This window comes from Gloeophyllum trabeum (genome assembly GCF_000344685.1).
Source record: "Gloeophyllum trabeum ATCC 11539 unplaced genomic scaffold GLOTRscaffold_00007, whole genome shotgun sequence".
Lineage (NCBI taxonomy): Eukaryota > Fungi > Basidiomycota > Agaricomycetes > Gloeophyllales > Gloeophyllaceae > Gloeophyllum > Gloeophyllum trabeum.
Genome location: NW_006920416.1, coordinates 1,291,797 through 1,307,542, shown reverse-complemented (window position 1 = coordinate 1,307,542; position 15,746 = coordinate 1,291,797). Strand labels below are relative to the sequence as shown.

Genomic DNA, 15,746 nt, shown 5'->3' with positions numbered 1-15,746 from the left:
TGGAGGTCAAAATATAGAGGAGGCTGCTTGATCGGATTCATGCACGCCGGATACGTGCCGAAGGCACACTCGCGCTCAGCCAGTAAAACCCCCGCTATTTATCTGATAGCGCTGGAATTCGTCCTTACGTTTGTACTACCATTGCGACCGACATATGCACGCTTGAAGTAGTGGCAATAAGTGTATTAGGCATGAGGCAGTACTGGTACAAGTGACTTTGTGTTTCCCGCCGAGACCGTTCATAGGGAGCAGGACGAGGTCGGATGGGTTGACCATCGAGAAACCATGAGTACGACCTAGCTGCAAGCCTATATCCCATGGTGCTCATGCGTCAGGGTACTCGTAGAAACCCTTGCCGTTCTTCCTGCCGTACCACTGAGCGTCGACCATCCTCTCCAGTAACACTGAAGGCCGGTACTTGGAGTCACCCGTGCCCTGATACAGCGTTTGCTGGATAGCGAGACAAGTATCAAGTCCGATGCTAATAGCCATTGGCATGATCAGACACCAAAAGGTATATGTCCGGAAGAAGAGGCACTTACAAGTCAGCTGCAGGAAGGAATATCAATAACATGACCTCAAAAAACGTGTTCGGACGTACCCAGTTCCAATGGGCCCATAGGATGGTTCATCCCCAGTTTCAGGGTCTTATCGATGTCTTCTTTGGTAGCTACCCCCTAATTAGCACGTCAGATACCCCCTACATATACCGCGACAGACGCAAACACTCACTTTCTCGAGCCACATAATAGCCTGCAGAAGAAAGAGACCCAATGTCAGGTAGCTACAGCCAGCAACACTGTGTTACCCACCTCATTGATGAAAGGCATTAGCAACGCATTCGAAACGAATCCGGGGACGTCCTTAGACACGGTGACCTCTGCAAGACATCAGATTAGGTTCTCGTTCGATTATGAAGGGATGCGACAGATCGCGGTGATCACAGCGGCTCCGTATTGCCAGGCTGCTGATCCCCGGGACCACCACACCTCTGCGGAATATATGACTGACCTTTGCCGCACGCCACCGCGAATGCCCTCGCTCTGTTGAGTGTATCTTCCGACGTTTGAAGCGCAGATATCAGCTCCACTAATTTCTAGGTACAGACTCTTCAGCAAATACTAATACGAGGATGCCTGCACCTACCATCACGGGGACGGGATTGAAGAAGTGCAGTCCTGTAGTTCAAAGCATACCTTCGTTCCTGAGTTTGCTACGTCTCATGAGAGTTTGAGATCACCAACCGACGACGCGCGCCGCGCTCTGTTTCCCTGATCCGGATGCACTTGACTGCCCCTCCGGGATGGTTGACGCAGCAATCTTAGTTATACTGATGGAGGAGGTATTGGAGGCAAGTATGGCGTCCGGTCGGCATTCAGCGGACAGAGACGAGAAGATCTTCTGCTTTAATGGCAGATTCTCTGAGACCGCCTGGGCGACGTAGGGGGCATTAGCTCAACGAGTCTACTGGCAAACAGAGCATTGCATACCTCCACGACCATATCAACGTCTCGAAAGCCCTTGTACGCCTGGTCCTGGCTAACCACCGTGACCCGGTCTCTGGCCTCCTTCGCCTCTATGTCCTGGATCTTGCCTTTGCTCACGTCTTTAGCCAAGAGCTTGTCCATGAACTTGAGGCCCTTTTCGATCTGCTCCGTCGACCGGTCATACAGCAGAACAGGAACTTTCGCTCTCAGAGCTGCGACGTACGCAATCCCGAGGCCTGGTAGTGCATGATTTCAGCCACCACTCTTGTAGTACTGCATGATGTCGTAGCGCACGTACCCATTTGGCCCGAACCAAGCACACCCAATGTACGAATTCCGTGAGCTATCGACATCTTGGAGCTGCCCAATTGTTCCCTCTACGATGATGGTATGAATTGCCCACAAACTCGCGAACTCGAAGTTCCGGGAAAGTGAACCCAGCGGTCCATGTGCATGTGATTTGAATTTCTGGCAACCGTAAATCAACGTCTCAATTGCAAGTCATCATCCGTCTCGACATCATGAGCTTGTTCTGAGCTACATGGGATGGAACGCTCGCAGGATCTAGAGGTATATGCATTGCCATTTTGCTGGCGATGTCAAAGAAAGGCGCAGGTACATTAAGGGGATGACATGGACGCTATCAGCTGTAAGTAATTGAGGAGGACTTCAACACCGTCACTGTAATATCGCAGGATCGGAAGTTGTCTACCTCAGGTCTACCTGCACGCCGGGCGTTACAAACGATAGGCCTAGGCATCGGGCGTGAACTACGCTGATGCAAGACTGTTGCACGCCGAGCTGAAGACGGGTAAGTACCTGACTTGATTTACTCTTCCCCTTCGCCCATTCCCTCAAATTTCACATCAATCTCCGCAACAATACCTGGTCAATCCCGCGCAGCACTAGTCGAGTGATGTTTGTCTTATACGCCATCACAGTCATGTTCATACAACTATTGAACAGATATGCCTTCGCGCGTCTCGTTTACGCAGCCTCTCCCCGCTTCGATGCCCGCACTATCAACAGCTCAGCTTCGCCGGCATGAACCACGCCGCCGAAGGTGATGCGTCTTCCGATGGAACCAGTCGACAGCTCTCTTCCACAAGGACGCTCGAGGTGGAGAACTCGAAGGGGAGGAGTGCCAACCTGCTGGCTCGACGTTTTCGCGGGACACGGGTTCACTATGTTCGCGCTCTTCCATCTCATTGTACGGAGGAGGTACGACCACCCATGACGCCAGCGATCCTCGTGTATCCTCGGACCCCCCGACTTGAGAGTCATCTCGAGAGGCATTGAACGCTCGTGAAGGTGCGTTCTCTTTCTGAGAGCTGGATTGCGTTACGAGCCGAACCGTTGGACGGGTAATCTATGATAGGATGAGACCTATGAGCATGACTATGCATATTCACCAGGCGCAGCAATGGTCACCGACATTAGCAAGTGTGTCTTGCATATCTTCCGGTAGCTGACTGCGCCGGAGAGGTTTGACCAGGGTCGCATTTTCCTGACATGGTGACGGCGAGCGCGAATTCGTCTGGCTGCCGTTCATCGTAGATGGGAATAGGAGTGGCAGGGTAGGTGGCTCGAAGACTGGGGTGGTGAGATAGCTCACGTCCCTACCTCTCCTTCCTCTTATACCCTCAAAACCAAGCCACAGCTAGTACAGAGCCTCGCACCAGTGAGACATTCGCGCATTGAAAAGGCTCCATCTCATTGATTAGATAGCGGTCCGTCTAAGCTGGGATGAAAGGAGCCATCGTTTGTTCATTGTGCTCGAGCCACTTGTGGCACAGGAAGGTCCATTACGTCCAGTTGCCAGATCATGCGCATCGGAGCCGCAGCGAATCAAAGACGAGAACATCCTCGTATCATATTGGGCGTGCTTGGGGTGACTCTTCGGCTAAACGAGATGCCACATCGCATGATGTACGTACGCGAGGATGGGAGGGAACAAAGATTGTGTTCTGTCTATATTTCAGTAGGCTCAGTGGGCTCTCGTTTGCCAGCATCGATTAAGGGATAGCCAATTAACCGTCCAACCTGTAGAGTAGAACGAGATATGGATCTCGCCTACCCCTTGCCATGCGATTGGGATACACGGATTGATGGAAGCTCCTCGTCTCATATTCTACAGTTGAATGACAATGGTCCAGTCCTTCGTGACAAACACCCCCGGATCTTTGATGATCAACACACTGGCCTCACCTTCCTTCTTACCCTCCGCGGCAACACCAGAAACGAATTCGGAGACAAGGTCATCACCGCCTTCTACCTTCACGCCGACTGGCTTGCTGGTCAATCCGAGCAGCACGATTTTCTCAACCCTCACCCCTTCCACACTCTTTGCGAAGGCATTCAGAGGATCATACTTCGTCAGTGACACACCGTCCACAGCGGCGTCAGGGTTCTTCGAGACCAAGTCACTACTGCTGATCTTGATGGTCTTAGACTTCTTGGCGGTCTTTTCGGCCACGAACTCCCTCCAGACGATATTCCCTTCAAGGTGAGAGAATGTCTCGCCGTCGTCGAGGTACAATTCCCCGCGGGCGTAACCTGTCTTGTCGAGTGCGACGCGAAGCGTAAATGGATCACGCTTCATGAGCGGTGACGATCTTCTGGGACGCTCTCTCGTCGGAATGATAGATCCACCCCGGATCAGCAGGGGTATTTCGTGTATCGCCGCCGGCACAATAACTTGTTTGCCTTTGGCGGAGCCTCGATAAGCATGATGCGAGAAGTAGTTGTAGTAGACCTGGCCATCATCACGCATAAGTAGCGGCAATGGCAAGAGTAATGAACACCCAGCGTACCTGGTCCTCAGGGAGGTACACTTCGATCTCGGTAACATCCTTATGAACCACGGGCTTCACCAATAGCCCTGACCCACCGATAAAGTACTGATCATCGAGAGTGAATCCAGCCTCATCACGAGGGAAAACGACGTAGTGAGGTCTATGAAGCAATTCCATTAGAATTCCCTCCGACCAAACCGTGAAGCAGCTGACAGCAGACACATACCGCAAAACAGGGATCCCGGTGACACTGGCCTCATGGAAAGCGGTGTACCACACGGGCAACATCGTATATCTTAAGCGGAGGATGTCGCGCAACATGCCCCGATAGGGCTCATCAATGAGGTACGGTTCCCTCCGCTTCGTATCCAGATGCGCATGGGCCCTGAAGAAGGGATTGAACGCGCCGACTTGATACCACCTTACTAGCATCTCAGGTTCGGGGTTTCCGAAGAAGCCCCCGACGTCAGCTGCATGGATAGTGCATCAGTAGCATGCTGCAGTATTTAGCGCAATTACTGACATCCAGCGAAGGTCATCCCGGCGATGCCGTTGGCGAGGACCATGTAGATCCCTGCGGCCATGTGATCCCAGGTGCCCAGGTTGTCCCCAGTCCACATAGCGCCGAATCGCTGGGAGCCAGCATAGAAGGACCGGGTGAGGACAAAGGGACGCTTCGGCGGATCTGAGCGAGCGATGAGGGCTTGAGACGTTATGTTGGGCTAGATGGTGCGTTAAGGGACACTGCCAGAAAGCTTAAAGAGCGTGGTGACGTACCAGGAGCATGCCGTTGATGTTGTGCACATCGCGATGCTCCCAGCCTCCGTAGTGGATGTTATCCCGCGGCATACTGATCTCGGGACCATTGAAAACGGATGGCTAGAAGGACTGTCAATGATAACTTGTTCCTTTACCCTGCAATAAATGCACAAACCTCGTTCATATCGTTCCAGATGTACGTGTTATCGGTACTCTCAGTCCATGACCACTTGTTGCCCTGGCTGGTGGTCTTGAAGAGGCGCTTCCACCATTCCCAGGAATTAGGATTGAAGAAGTCGATCCAGGAACTGCTGCCGCTCCAGCACCAACCTTCATATTCTGAATCGCCGCTCTTGCCCTTGACAAGGACGCCGAGTTCTGATGCTTCTTGATACACAGGGTAGTTTGATGTCCGTTTCAAGTGCGGGTCGATGATCACAACCATCTAGGGCTGTATAAGTACTTTGTGCTCGATAGTACGCTCAAGCTCTCACCTTACGACCGAGAGCCTCGACGTCGTGCATCATGTCCACTGGGTCGGGGAAGTTCTTCTTGTCCCAGATGAAGTACTTATGTTCCTCCGCGTACTCAATGTCGAGCCAGAAGACGTCCACGGGCATGTCATGCTCATCGAATCGCTTCTGGACAGAGCGGACATCATCTGAGCTGATATAGTTCCACCTGCACTGGTGGTATCCCAGCGACCATTGCGCGGGCAGAGCGGGGGTGCCAGTCAACCTGGCGTACTGACCGAAGATGTCATCCGGGGTCGGTCCAGGCATGATGAACACGTCGAGGATGCCCGACTCGGAGATCCAGTGCGTGTTGGTAGACTTGGGCGTGGGGTGGTCTACATCAATCCACGTCTCTGACGCCACCGCGTTGAAGATCGCCACGGTCGAATCCGCCGCGTGCGCGTGCATGACCGGGATGGAGCCGTACAAAGACATCGTGGACGAAGCCATGTACTCGAACACGTCCGAGTTCCACAGCCGGTACGGATCAGAGTATGTAGGGTTTTCACCAGTGGTCGTAGGGAGGTCGAGGCGAGTCGCGTGCTGAGGGATGCCATACACATGCCCGTGGTTCGGGAACTCGATGTCGATCGACAGTGACTCCGGCCCTGGGATCATGTCAGAAGCCAGAGAGGTGGCGAAGAACGGAAACGCACCTTTAGGTTTCGAGTCGGTGTTGCCACCGAAGGACTCTTCCCAGTAACCATCCTCCGTCTCGCCTTCGAACCACGCCATTGGTCTGACCTTCATAACCGCTTGAGCTTCTTCATCTAAGCCTTCCTCAGGAGTTCCCTCAGGCCTCGAGCTCTCCTTGGTCCTGAAGTGCTCCATATGAAGCAGCCCGCGTCCATTCAAGACAACTTGCTCTTTCCCGTTCCGCAATAACGCGACTCGCAAAGGCTCGAAGTTGACGACAACCTCGGATTCCTTCTTGGCTCCATACAATGCACGCACGTCTTTCTTCCCCACAGTCCATGAGATGTCGCGACTGAGCTTCGGTTCCGCTATGAGCGCCCAAGAAGCTGCCTCGTCATACCGCTTCCTCAGACCGTCCACCTCGTCCATTCGGACTCGTACTACGCCGTCATCGTGTATTCGCACGTCCAAGCTAAACTTGATATCCGGGTATAGAGACGACTTGACTCCCGCTGTAAATGACGCCTGGTCGGACGCCACAGCGAGGCTCGACGAGTCGACAGAGTACGGTGACTTCCATGACGCAGTCTCCTGTGCTCTACTTGCCAAAGCGCGGCCTCGGCGACAGAATCCAGCTTGGGCACAGGTCTTGAAGTCCTGGGTTTTAACGGCGAAAGTTGAAGGGACATAGAGTAGCAACAGAAGTGCGCCGCTGAGTGTCACGGCGCGCACCATCGCGCATAAGTATCAGAAGTACCGCAGAGAATCGTATCCGTGAGGGAACTCAGTCGGCCACCTCGCTGCTGTACTGAAGACCTGAATAGTCAACGTTATGTCTGACGACGTTGACGATCGCTCGCACGTCGGTGAGAGTGCAATGTTGCACAAATTAAGTCACGTGTTACATTGACAGCTCACGTGATTTATGTGGCCACCCGTCGCATTTCGAAAGACTGGCCGACTTCAGAGTGAAGTCTTAGTGACAGCCAGCGGGGGAAACGGGTAATTCGTATGGCTCTGTAGGTGCAGATTAATGGATGAAAGCCTTGTGAATCTATCGTAGTTGCACGCCCGTGTACCGAATAATCTCTCATTAAGCACCGGTTGACCGAGGCCATATATAAATTTTGGGTCAGAGGGATAGGATGGGAGCACAACAGAACTTAAGTTTTTTAACATTGTGGCGTCAGGCCATCTCTCTGTTGAAATAATTCCGCTTGTATTTTCTGCAGTCGGATATTCCACTAGATGACTGAGCAGCGCCTTAAGCAGTCCCAGTACTAGTTAACAGGAGGTACATAGAAAGAAACATATCGCTACACTGCAAATACAAGTTTGATTCCGCGATGCATGTCCCGGTACAGCCACATCTTCCATAGTCTGCTCGGACTCCTCGGAACGGCGCCAGAGTAAGGTTAGGGTTGACTAAAAATACCACAGCGCGTCGGGATGCCAATCCTGTCGCCGTCTGGGTCCTCCCCAACGTCCTCTTCACCAGCTGTAATACCCTCCGCATTGAAGATCATGGCACCGGATCCGACGACTCTCCACGGCGGGTCTCTGCTAATTGCCTGGCAGCTGACCAATAAACGCGTTCTCATCGTTGGCGGCGGCGACGTCGCGTCGGGTCGGCTCGAATCTGCCCTCGTCGCCGATGCGAATGTTACTCTCGTCGCGCCAGCACCACTCCATCTTCTTACGCAGGAACTTGTTGACCTCCTTCCTGATCGGATAACATGGCACGATCGCGAATTCCAAGATTCGGACTTGCTCGTTGACCCGGCGGAACAGAAATACGTATCAATGGTGTTCACAGCAATCGACTCATTCCCGGAGTCTCAACGTATCGCACGACTATGTAACGACTTGCGGATTCCGGTCAACGCCGCTGATATACCGGCGCTGTGCGACTTTTACTTTGGCTCGCAAGTTCGTTCGGGGCCCTTACAAGTCTTGGTGTCGACGAACGGGAAGAGCCCGAAACTCGCAAACTTGATCCGGAAGAGAATCGAGAGCGTAATACCCCCGGAGACGGCGGAGGCCATTGAGAATGTAGGCAAGCTCAGGGAGCGGATAAAGGAGAGGGCCCCTGGCGTCGGTAAGCATCACTGTTATACATTGTGAATGTCACGTTACTAGGTTTGTGCCCTGTCAGGTGGGCAAGTGTCCAAGAAACGAATGCGGTGGATGGTTGACCTCTGCGGCAAATGGTCCATGGAGGACCTTGCGTGTCTAGACGACGAGACGATGGGCGCGTTAGTCGATGGAGGCTGGGAAAAAGGCATCGTCCCCGCCCCGACTGATGTGATGGGGGAGAAAGCTCTCCAAAGTAACGGGCATGCTCTGAATGGGAGCGCGAAAGGGGAACCGGAAAGGAGGCACGCAGGCGTTACGCCTGTCGTGGCGGCGTTCGTGGCGGGGGCCCTGCTTTCCGGGCTGACGGTATTGAGCAGGTTGAGGCGGTGATATGCTGTGAGAGAGATGTTGAATTGGATGAATGAGTAAGTGAACATCAAATTGTTCTATGTAGTGAAGGACGCACTCGATATCAATAAGAATATAGAAGTAATGACTTTATACGAAGCGCTCTGTGGAATCCTCTGACGCAAATGTATTATAATGCATATACTCATTCATCATAGAGTTTATCGGCATTGTATGCCTGGTTCTTTCGAGGCAGCCTCTTTCCCTTCCCCATCATTCGCGGCGCTGAATGGTCGTACACCCGAGGATGCCAAGCTGGTACTCGAGAGAACATTCTTGCTGAAGTGCAGACTTGGGCGTCCCGCACACCTGATAGTGCCGAATCAATGCCCATCGGTTACCTCTGTGGCATCGCCGGCTTGGGAAAGACCACGATATCTCACAGTGTTAGCCAATGGCTACATGGCGAAGGTCTTCTTGGCGCGACCTTCTTCTTCTCTCGCGACGACCCGTCCGGGAGGCGTCGAGGACTCAATGACGTATTTCTCACGATTGCGTATCATCTGGCTCACAACTATCCTTCATATGCAGAGCAGCTGGCAATCCCTCTCGAGCACCCGATTTCGGCTCTGCCAGACCGTCAATTCAAGGATCTTCTGTGCGGCCCACTTCTCCGCGCATCACCGCCTCTCCAACCGTTCGTTGTTGTGATCGACGCTCTGGACGAATGTTCAGAAGCCAAAGACTTTATGGCAATCTTTTGCAGTGCGATCGAAGCCCTGGGCTCACGTGTTCGGATATTCATAACCAGCAGACCGACCAAAGATGTAGATGAGACCCTCGCCAAGCATCTCACACGTAGTTTCCGGCTTGAGCAGCACGGAGAGGAAAATAAGCTCGACATAGCGCGCTACATGGCGCTTCAGCTGTCCCTGCTAGCACGCAAACACGGGAAGGGAGAATGCTGGCCAGAGAAGGACGTTCACGCCCGCCTTTTACGTAATGCTGGTGGGCTCTTCATCTGGGCATCCACTGCATGCATGTTCCTTGCCGATTCCCCGGACCTTGAAGCAGACATCATTCTCTTACAGCACTTGGATATCAAGGACAAGGATATTGATGAACCGGAGAAGGCCTTGCATACTATGTACTTGGCGCTACTTTCCCAAGCTTACGACTTCCTTCCTCGCCGGCGCCTTCAGGAATGTTTCAGTCCCGTGCTTGTATTGGTCATATCATCCTACTCTGGTCGAACGATCCAAGAGATTGCTCATTTAACCCAAGCTACTACCTGTGAGGTGGAAACTATCATCTGCAGCCTTCGGGCGGTCCCCAAGTACCCAGAGCATCGTGGAGAGCCAGTGAAGATCTTCCACCCTTCCTTCTCCCGCTTTCTAACATATTCATGCCATGACCATCGATTCAGTGTCAAGTCGGATGGAGGCAATGCGGCTGTAGCTAAAGGCTGTCTAGCTGTTCTACACACTGTGCTACATCAGACGGGTCGTGACCCTCAGATGCTGTTAGCTGGCGATGTCCAGACATGGGAGGCCATTGCTTACGGCGCCCCGACCTATTTCCACGAGGATCACGAGTCGGGTTTTCTGCACGCCCTTCTTCATCTAGCAACACATATCGAAAGAGTTTCATCTCCTGAATCCACAAAGGATCTGATCAAAAGCTTGGAGAAGTTCCTCCGCGTTGATTTCTTTCATTGGGTGATCATGTCATGCTTGTGCTACGGAAGTGCGATGCCCCACGAGGGGGTCGCCGTTATTAGCCGATGGTCAAAGGTGGGTATTTCTTCTTATTCTGGATGAAGAGCGAACCGATAATCTTGCGTGTCAGCATAAAGCATTTGAAGGTATCTTTGGCCCCCGACTCGTGCAGGCGATAAATGAGGCGTATGATTATACATGGAAGATTCAATTTCCTATGCGGTATGATGCGTGGATGACCTATGCAGGCATCATCTGCGATAATCCACATACTCTGATTCGCCACAACTTCCTACGTGGTCACGGAGAAAAATGGGTAGTGAAGGCGAGCTTCGCAGAAACAAGTGGCCAGGGGCTGACCGCACTCACATTCAGTAAGTATGAGGGGGAAGAGGAAGCACAATTTCTGCGCCTCGGAGACTGTCACATGAGACTGTACAAGGTGGGTAGCAGCCATTGATAATGCAGGAACGCAGCCAAGATAAGTTGTTTTAGGATCTCATTGCCAATATATCGAAATTAGCCAAAGATGAAGGCCTGCATCTTTCTGACAGTACTCTTACTGGTGCATTTTTTACGATCCCTAGGTGAGGATTCCTGTCAGACACGAGAGCACCTGTTAGGTCTGATTAGCACGATTCAGCTTTGGCTTCACTATATATGATCCAACAAAGCAAGACCCATTCGGTGAATTGATTAATTGCCTCATTTTACGCGATGCGTTTGTGGGCCTCATGGGCAGATTTACCGATGTATCCCATGATATATTCATCAATGCCCCCCAAGAACCTGGAGAGCAGGGCGTTGATCAGGTCCTTCAGCTTATACAGCTACTGAGTGTCTCAATGCGGTCTAAAGGAGCCGATAAACGCCTGTTGGAAATGTCAATCTCTGAGCGTAGTCTGATCTTCGGAGTTATAGAGACGGCGAGTCTTCTAATTCATTTGCCATATATTACTTAATTAATGGTAAGCAGGCCACGCGTCTCGGATCTGAGGCAAAACGATATGTGGAACAAACGCACGAAGAGGTTCTGCTCTTAGAGGCGGTAATCATGCGTCACGATGTTCGCTGCGATAGCCCGATGCTGACATGACATTATCATAGCTTTCTGATATGTGGGAGACTATATATACCAAGCCCCCGGATATCCGAAACCCTTTCATGTGCCTTGGGGCAATGATTTCCTGGAGAGGACAAAGGAGTGGCGACTTCATAGATGATCTGGATGTCTGTTTGGGCCGCGAAATCCGACTGGAAGTGATTAAATTTGTGAGTGGGGCAGACGAAGCCAGTTGGATGTAGATCGCTAATCCCCCTCAGCGTCTGGAGAGCAAGCGAGGTGCCTACCCACCTCGCCGTATTGACCGCATCATACCTCCTCACGAGAACATCTGCCATTCTTATGGCCTGGCGTGCGACTGGGCCCCTTCGACCCGACTTGCGGTCTTCCCGCTTGTAGACTCTTACCCCGCGAAGACGCGGGCTGCAACGGCGCTTACGCAAGTACGTAACGCCGACGTGTGTCAGTTCCTGACATAGCTCGTTAAGCTATCCATATAGGTAAGGAAATTGGCATCTGCCTTGAAACATTTGCATGGCTTGCATCCTCCAGTGGTTTATGGCCCCCTCGATGAGGTACGTATGCTCCTGGTACCGCAGTAACAGGGACTGATCGCACTTCTTAGCGATGCATTCGGTACAAGCCGGACGGGCAGATAGTGCTCCATGAGTTCAGTCGGTATGGTCCAGATATTTGGGAAGAACCCTTGGACGTCGCGTGGAATGAATCGTAGCTTCCCGAGCGTGTGCCGTTCCATACGCCGCCTCGTATAGCCGATGCGCTCCGGGAGCTGCTGCTAACCTGCTGGCGGCGCAAGCCTGCGGAGAGGCCTACGATGAGCGAAGTCGCCGACCGGCTCGACGTCCTCGACCGGCTCGACGTCCTCGCGGACCTTGTGGAGGGGAGCAACGCAGCTGTGGAACAACCGACAATGACCGAGACTACGGGATAGTGGGGCTTAGTGGCTGCGGGAGCTAGCCCGAGGACAGTGCACCTAGGATGTTCGTCTATGTATATGAGCGAATTCATCTGTACGATCTGTATCTGAACTACGTCTCCCTTCCATATCATACCAAGAAACCAAGAAATTATTATACGTTACATCCCACCCACTCCCATGCCGCTCTACCTATCAGGATACAACACATACATCTCCGCAACGAGCACCGCACACGCCCCCAACATCGCAGCACACACCAGCGGGAAATTGATCTTTGCGAACTCGCGCTGGCGGACGACGATGCCTGCCAGTCAACACCTTGTCAGCGCCGCGTTCGCATACAAAACGAGAGAAGCGCCCCATAGCGTCTAGCGTCCATCGTTCACCATCACCACCCACTCCCACAGCCACGATCCACAAAGTCCCATTGTGCAAGACCAGACATGAACCCCAGTGCAAACCAAACCCGCCTCGGACGAACACGACGCTCAAAGTGAGAAGATGTACGCTTACCTTTCCCCCTCAATATCCCCGCCCACAGCAGCCCCGCCAGGCTCGCGCAGAAGCACTGCGTGAACGCGCCATAATTGCTCCCCACCGCGAGCGCGTATATCGCGCCCTGCTTCTCCGCCTCCGACATGGGATAGCGGGGGACGGAGAAGGATGCTTGGAGCACCTGGGAGAGGAGGATGGTCGCGCCGATGTTCGTCCCGCAGACCTGCGGAGGCGCGTGAGCGCCCGTTCTTCGGGCAACGACGACGGGTGCGCGAGCGACGGTTCGGTGCAGAGAGAGACTCACGTTACACGCCAGGCAGCCGACGAAGCCCATCCCGCCCACCGCGCCGAGCACGCCCGCGACGCGCACCCACGCGGCCCACCAGCGCGCGAAGAGCGGCACCCACGCGTGCGTTGAGAGCGTGTGCGTCAGGATCTGTGTATGCGTTGGAGTTAGCAGCAGCGCTCGGCATGAGGGGAGAGGGGAAGATCGACGACAGCAAAAGAACCAAAAAGAACCGGATGAGCAGGAACAGAGACAAAAACCGAGCGAGAGGAAACATGGATAAAGAGGTCGATATATGCGCATGCAACCCAGTTCATAAACGCAGACAAACCAAACCGGGACCCGAGGAGGACCAGACAAACTTACGAACATCTCGAACGCGAACGGGACGAGCGCCCACGGCATGCGGCTCGCGACGGCGCACACCGTCGGGAAGCGCGTCCTGACTCTCTTCGCCATCACTTCCCCTTTGCTTTTGCAAACCTCGAACGCCGCCGCGACGCGGTGCTCGACCGCTCGGACAGACTGGCTGGGAACTCGCAGCCGGAACGTGATTGGCTGCGGGGCGGAGGGGTCTGGTTTCGGGTTAGGGTTCGCCGCGTCCATCCCGGTATCCCGAGGTGGGGTGAACGCGCGCATCTCCACGTCGTCCCCTTCTACATCCCCTCTCTCCTGCGCCCGCGGATCTCCGCTGGCCCCCATCCCCTCCCGCGTTCCCCCGCCGCGCCCCTTCCGCCAGTCCACCCACGCATCCGACAGCACCATCGCCCCCGCCGCGGGCGCGGTCACCTCCCACACCCGCACCCTCCCGCTCAGACTCGGGACGGAGCTCGTTGCCACTAAAAGCACGAGCGCTGAGAGCAGGAGCACGGAGCCGACGAGCGCGGAGAGGGGGGCGAGGAGGAGCGCGGGGGCGTCCGGGGAGGAGGCGGAGAGGGCGATGTGTGCGGGGATGAGCGGGTGCGGGTGGGCGTCCTAGATAAGCGCGGATGGGTGGTTAGAGCGCAGGGGGTGGAGTGGGGGACGTACGGACAGGTGGTCTTCGTCCTCTCTGTTTGTGTTTAGGTGTCTCGGCGCCCACCAGCGGAATTGTATCACCAGGACAATGCCGACGAGGAAGGCGGAGAGGAGGAAGGGGAGGATGACGTGCGCGGTGTAGGTGAGGAAGGGGAGCGCAAAGGTCGAGGTGAGGACGAGGTTGGTCGGGTTGGAGGGCGGGAGGGGGAGCGAGGCTGGGTGACTGCGTGGTTAGGGCAGGAGAGGAGGCGACGTAGAGACTAGTGTATATACCCATATTGGCTGCGACGAACTGCGCGTATATCCATGCAGTGGGCGGAGTTATGCTGGGGCAAAATAGGCTGAGCACGACGAAAGAAGGGGGATGAGCGAGGGAGATCCGGACGTACCCCGCTACACGAGTAAAGTACGCAAGAAAGGCGGTTCCCGAGAGGATCACGGGGTCATTCCCGACGATCCCGGCAATGACGAGCCAGAACAGATAAAGGTAGATGTACAACCGGAGACCCGAGCGGCCGGTCGGGTTCCGCGAGGGTCCTCTGGCAACGCGGAAGGCAAGGTAGCGGAAGAGTCCTGTAGTATCCAGGGATATCGACAGGTACGCCTGGACGCGTCTTCCCTCAACTCTTCGTCACTGTCCTCCACAGGAGACGCACCAGAGATATGAACAGCGCCATCACGTCTATCGGCTTGACCCCGCCCGTGCCCAGTATACCCTCGCGTATTGTCACGCCATCAATAGCCCCCGCAGCGAGCAGGATGAAGAGCGTGAGCAGGGGCGCAGTGTGCAGGTTCAATGGCAGCTTGAGGGACGTGTGCGGGAGGGGGACGTGGAGCGGGACAATGACGAGAACGTCTGGGACCGTGTCAGGCAGACAAAGAATAAGCATTAGTCGACGTACTGGTTAGGATGAAGAGCACGAGCACAAGGATAGACGACCACGAAGAGACGCTGGTTTCGACAGACGCAGAGAAGACTGGGAACGAGCCAGGATCTGGTGAGGCGAGTTTAGACATGGCAGGCTGCTGGTGTGGCTAGAGCTAGGTCTGTAGGTCAGCCAGCCATCCAGATGTGCTCGAAGCCAGGCGGAGATGAGTCCACGGTGCTGGCGGAGGCGCGCACTTGTGGAAAGTTGTGTGCTCGATCGATGAGCGCATAGTACGCGATCGATCGAGATCTCCTCCTCCGGACCGGCCAACCCCGAGCACACTCTCCGTGTCGCCAATATTGCTATTGATATTTGACCTTGTTCAACGGTCTACGGATCCATGGCCCTCAGAGCGCGATGGGCCCTTACTATAGACGAATGACAGGCATAACACGCGACTGCTGCGTTTGGACTCGTCTGAATTCTGCCCAAAGATGTGCCTGACGACTCGTCTCAGATTCAAGTTATGCTACCGCCGATATCAGTGCAAGACGCTCATACGAGAAGGACGGCGCCCAGATCGTACGTTTTCGTAGAATTGGCACTGAAAAGATGTTAGGGTGAGCGCATTAACGCTGTGCAGGCTGCGGTGAGCGGACAGGTATCCAATGCCATAGAAGATGCGGAGGATATTATTCTCTAAACACGGGACATGCAAGCAAGTGGGAGAGCGTGCTTGGCA

At 54.2% G+C, this 15,746-nt stretch overlaps 4 protein-coding genes across 4 annotated transcripts; 1 reads left to right on the top strand and 3 right to left on the bottom strand.

Moving 5' to 3' along the window:
- Window positions 1-168: 168 nt before the first annotated feature.
- GLOTRDRAFT_76695 (uncharacterized protein) lies at window positions 169-1,893 on the bottom strand. The gene is made up of 10 exons (XM_007868275.1): window positions 1,786-1,893; window positions 1,491-1,723; window positions 1,245-1,431; window positions 1,147-1,178; window positions 1,012-1,096; window positions 813-880; window positions 733-753; window positions 602-677; window positions 543-549; window positions 169-481 (listed from the first exon to the last, which is right to left on the bottom strand). Exons 1-10 carry the CDS (start codon window positions 1,838-1,840, stop codon window positions 325-327), a joined length of 921 nt encoding a protein of 306 aa, XP_007866466.1. The 5' UTR covers window positions 1,841-1,893; the 3' UTR covers window positions 169-324.
- A 1,548-nt stretch (window positions 1,894-3,441) lies between these two features.
- Window positions 3,442-7,050, bottom strand: GLOTRDRAFT_116252 (alpha-glucosidase). Its single transcript, XM_007868274.1, has 8 exons — window positions 6,213-7,050; window positions 5,536-6,164; window positions 5,217-5,486; window positions 5,060-5,161; window positions 4,806-5,004; window positions 4,509-4,752; window positions 4,301-4,442; window positions 3,442-4,242 (listed from the first exon to the last, which is right to left on the bottom strand). Exons 1-8 carry the CDS (start codon window positions 6,925-6,927, stop codon window positions 3,619-3,621), a joined length of 2,925 nt encoding a protein of 974 aa, XP_007866465.1. The 5' UTR covers window positions 6,928-7,050; the 3' UTR covers window positions 3,442-3,618.
- Window positions 7,051-7,716: 666 nt separating this feature from the next.
- Window positions 7,717-8,823, top strand: GLOTRDRAFT_76688 (siroheme synthase; the record flags this gene model as incomplete). Its single annotated transcript, XM_007868273.1, has 2 exons — window positions 7,717-8,290; window positions 8,348-8,823. The coding sequence occupies 2 exons, from the start codon at window positions 7,717-7,719 to the stop codon at window positions 8,656-8,658; spliced, it is 885 nt and encodes a 294-aa protein (XP_007866464.1). The 3' UTR covers window positions 8,659-8,823.
- Window positions 8,824-12,413: 3,590 nt separating this feature from the next.
- Window positions 12,414-15,025, bottom strand: GLOTRDRAFT_76685 (uncharacterized protein; the record flags this gene model as incomplete). Its single annotated transcript, XM_007868272.1, has 9 exons — window positions 12,414-12,641; window positions 12,851-13,055; window positions 13,137-13,268; window positions 13,485-13,566; window positions 13,750-14,093; window positions 14,217-14,350; window positions 14,409-14,461; window positions 14,525-14,739; window positions 14,792-15,025. The coding sequence occupies 9 exons, from the start codon at window positions 15,023-15,025 to the stop codon at window positions 12,523-12,525; spliced, it is 1,518 nt and encodes a 505-aa protein (XP_007866463.1). The 3' UTR covers window positions 12,414-12,522.
- Between the last annotated feature and the right edge of the window lie 721 nt (window positions 15,026-15,746).

What these genes read in the sequence shown, in the direction of transcription:
- GLOTRDRAFT_76695 (XM_007868275.1), bottom strand. Translation starts at nt 1,840, where the DNA reads ATGTCGATAGCTCACGGAATTCGTACATTGGGTGTGCTTGGTTCGGGC. An exon ending in GCTTGGTTCGGGCCAAATGG is followed by an intron (nt 1,724 to 1,785) that starts GTACGTGCGCTA and finishes ATGCACTACCAG; the next exon opens with GCCTCGGGATTGCGTACGTC. An exon ending in GAGCGCGGCGCGCGTCGTCG is followed by an intron (nt 1,179 to 1,244) that starts GTTGGTGATCTC and finishes TTTGAACTACAG; the next exon opens with GACTGCACTTCTTCAATCCC.
- GLOTRDRAFT_116252 (XM_007868274.1), bottom strand. Translation starts at nt 6,927, where the DNA reads ATGGTGCGCGCCGTGACACTCAGCGGCGCACTTCTGTTGCTACTCTAT. An exon ending in TCTGGAACGATATGAACGAG is followed by an intron (nt 5,162 to 5,216) that starts GTTTGTGCATTT and finishes CAGTCCTTCTAG; the next exon opens with CCATCCGTTTTCAATGGTCC. An exon ending in ACCGGGATCCCTGTTTTGCG is followed by an intron (nt 4,443 to 4,508) that starts GTATGTGTCTGC and finishes ATTGCTTCATAG; the next exon opens with ACCTCACTACGTCGTTTTCC.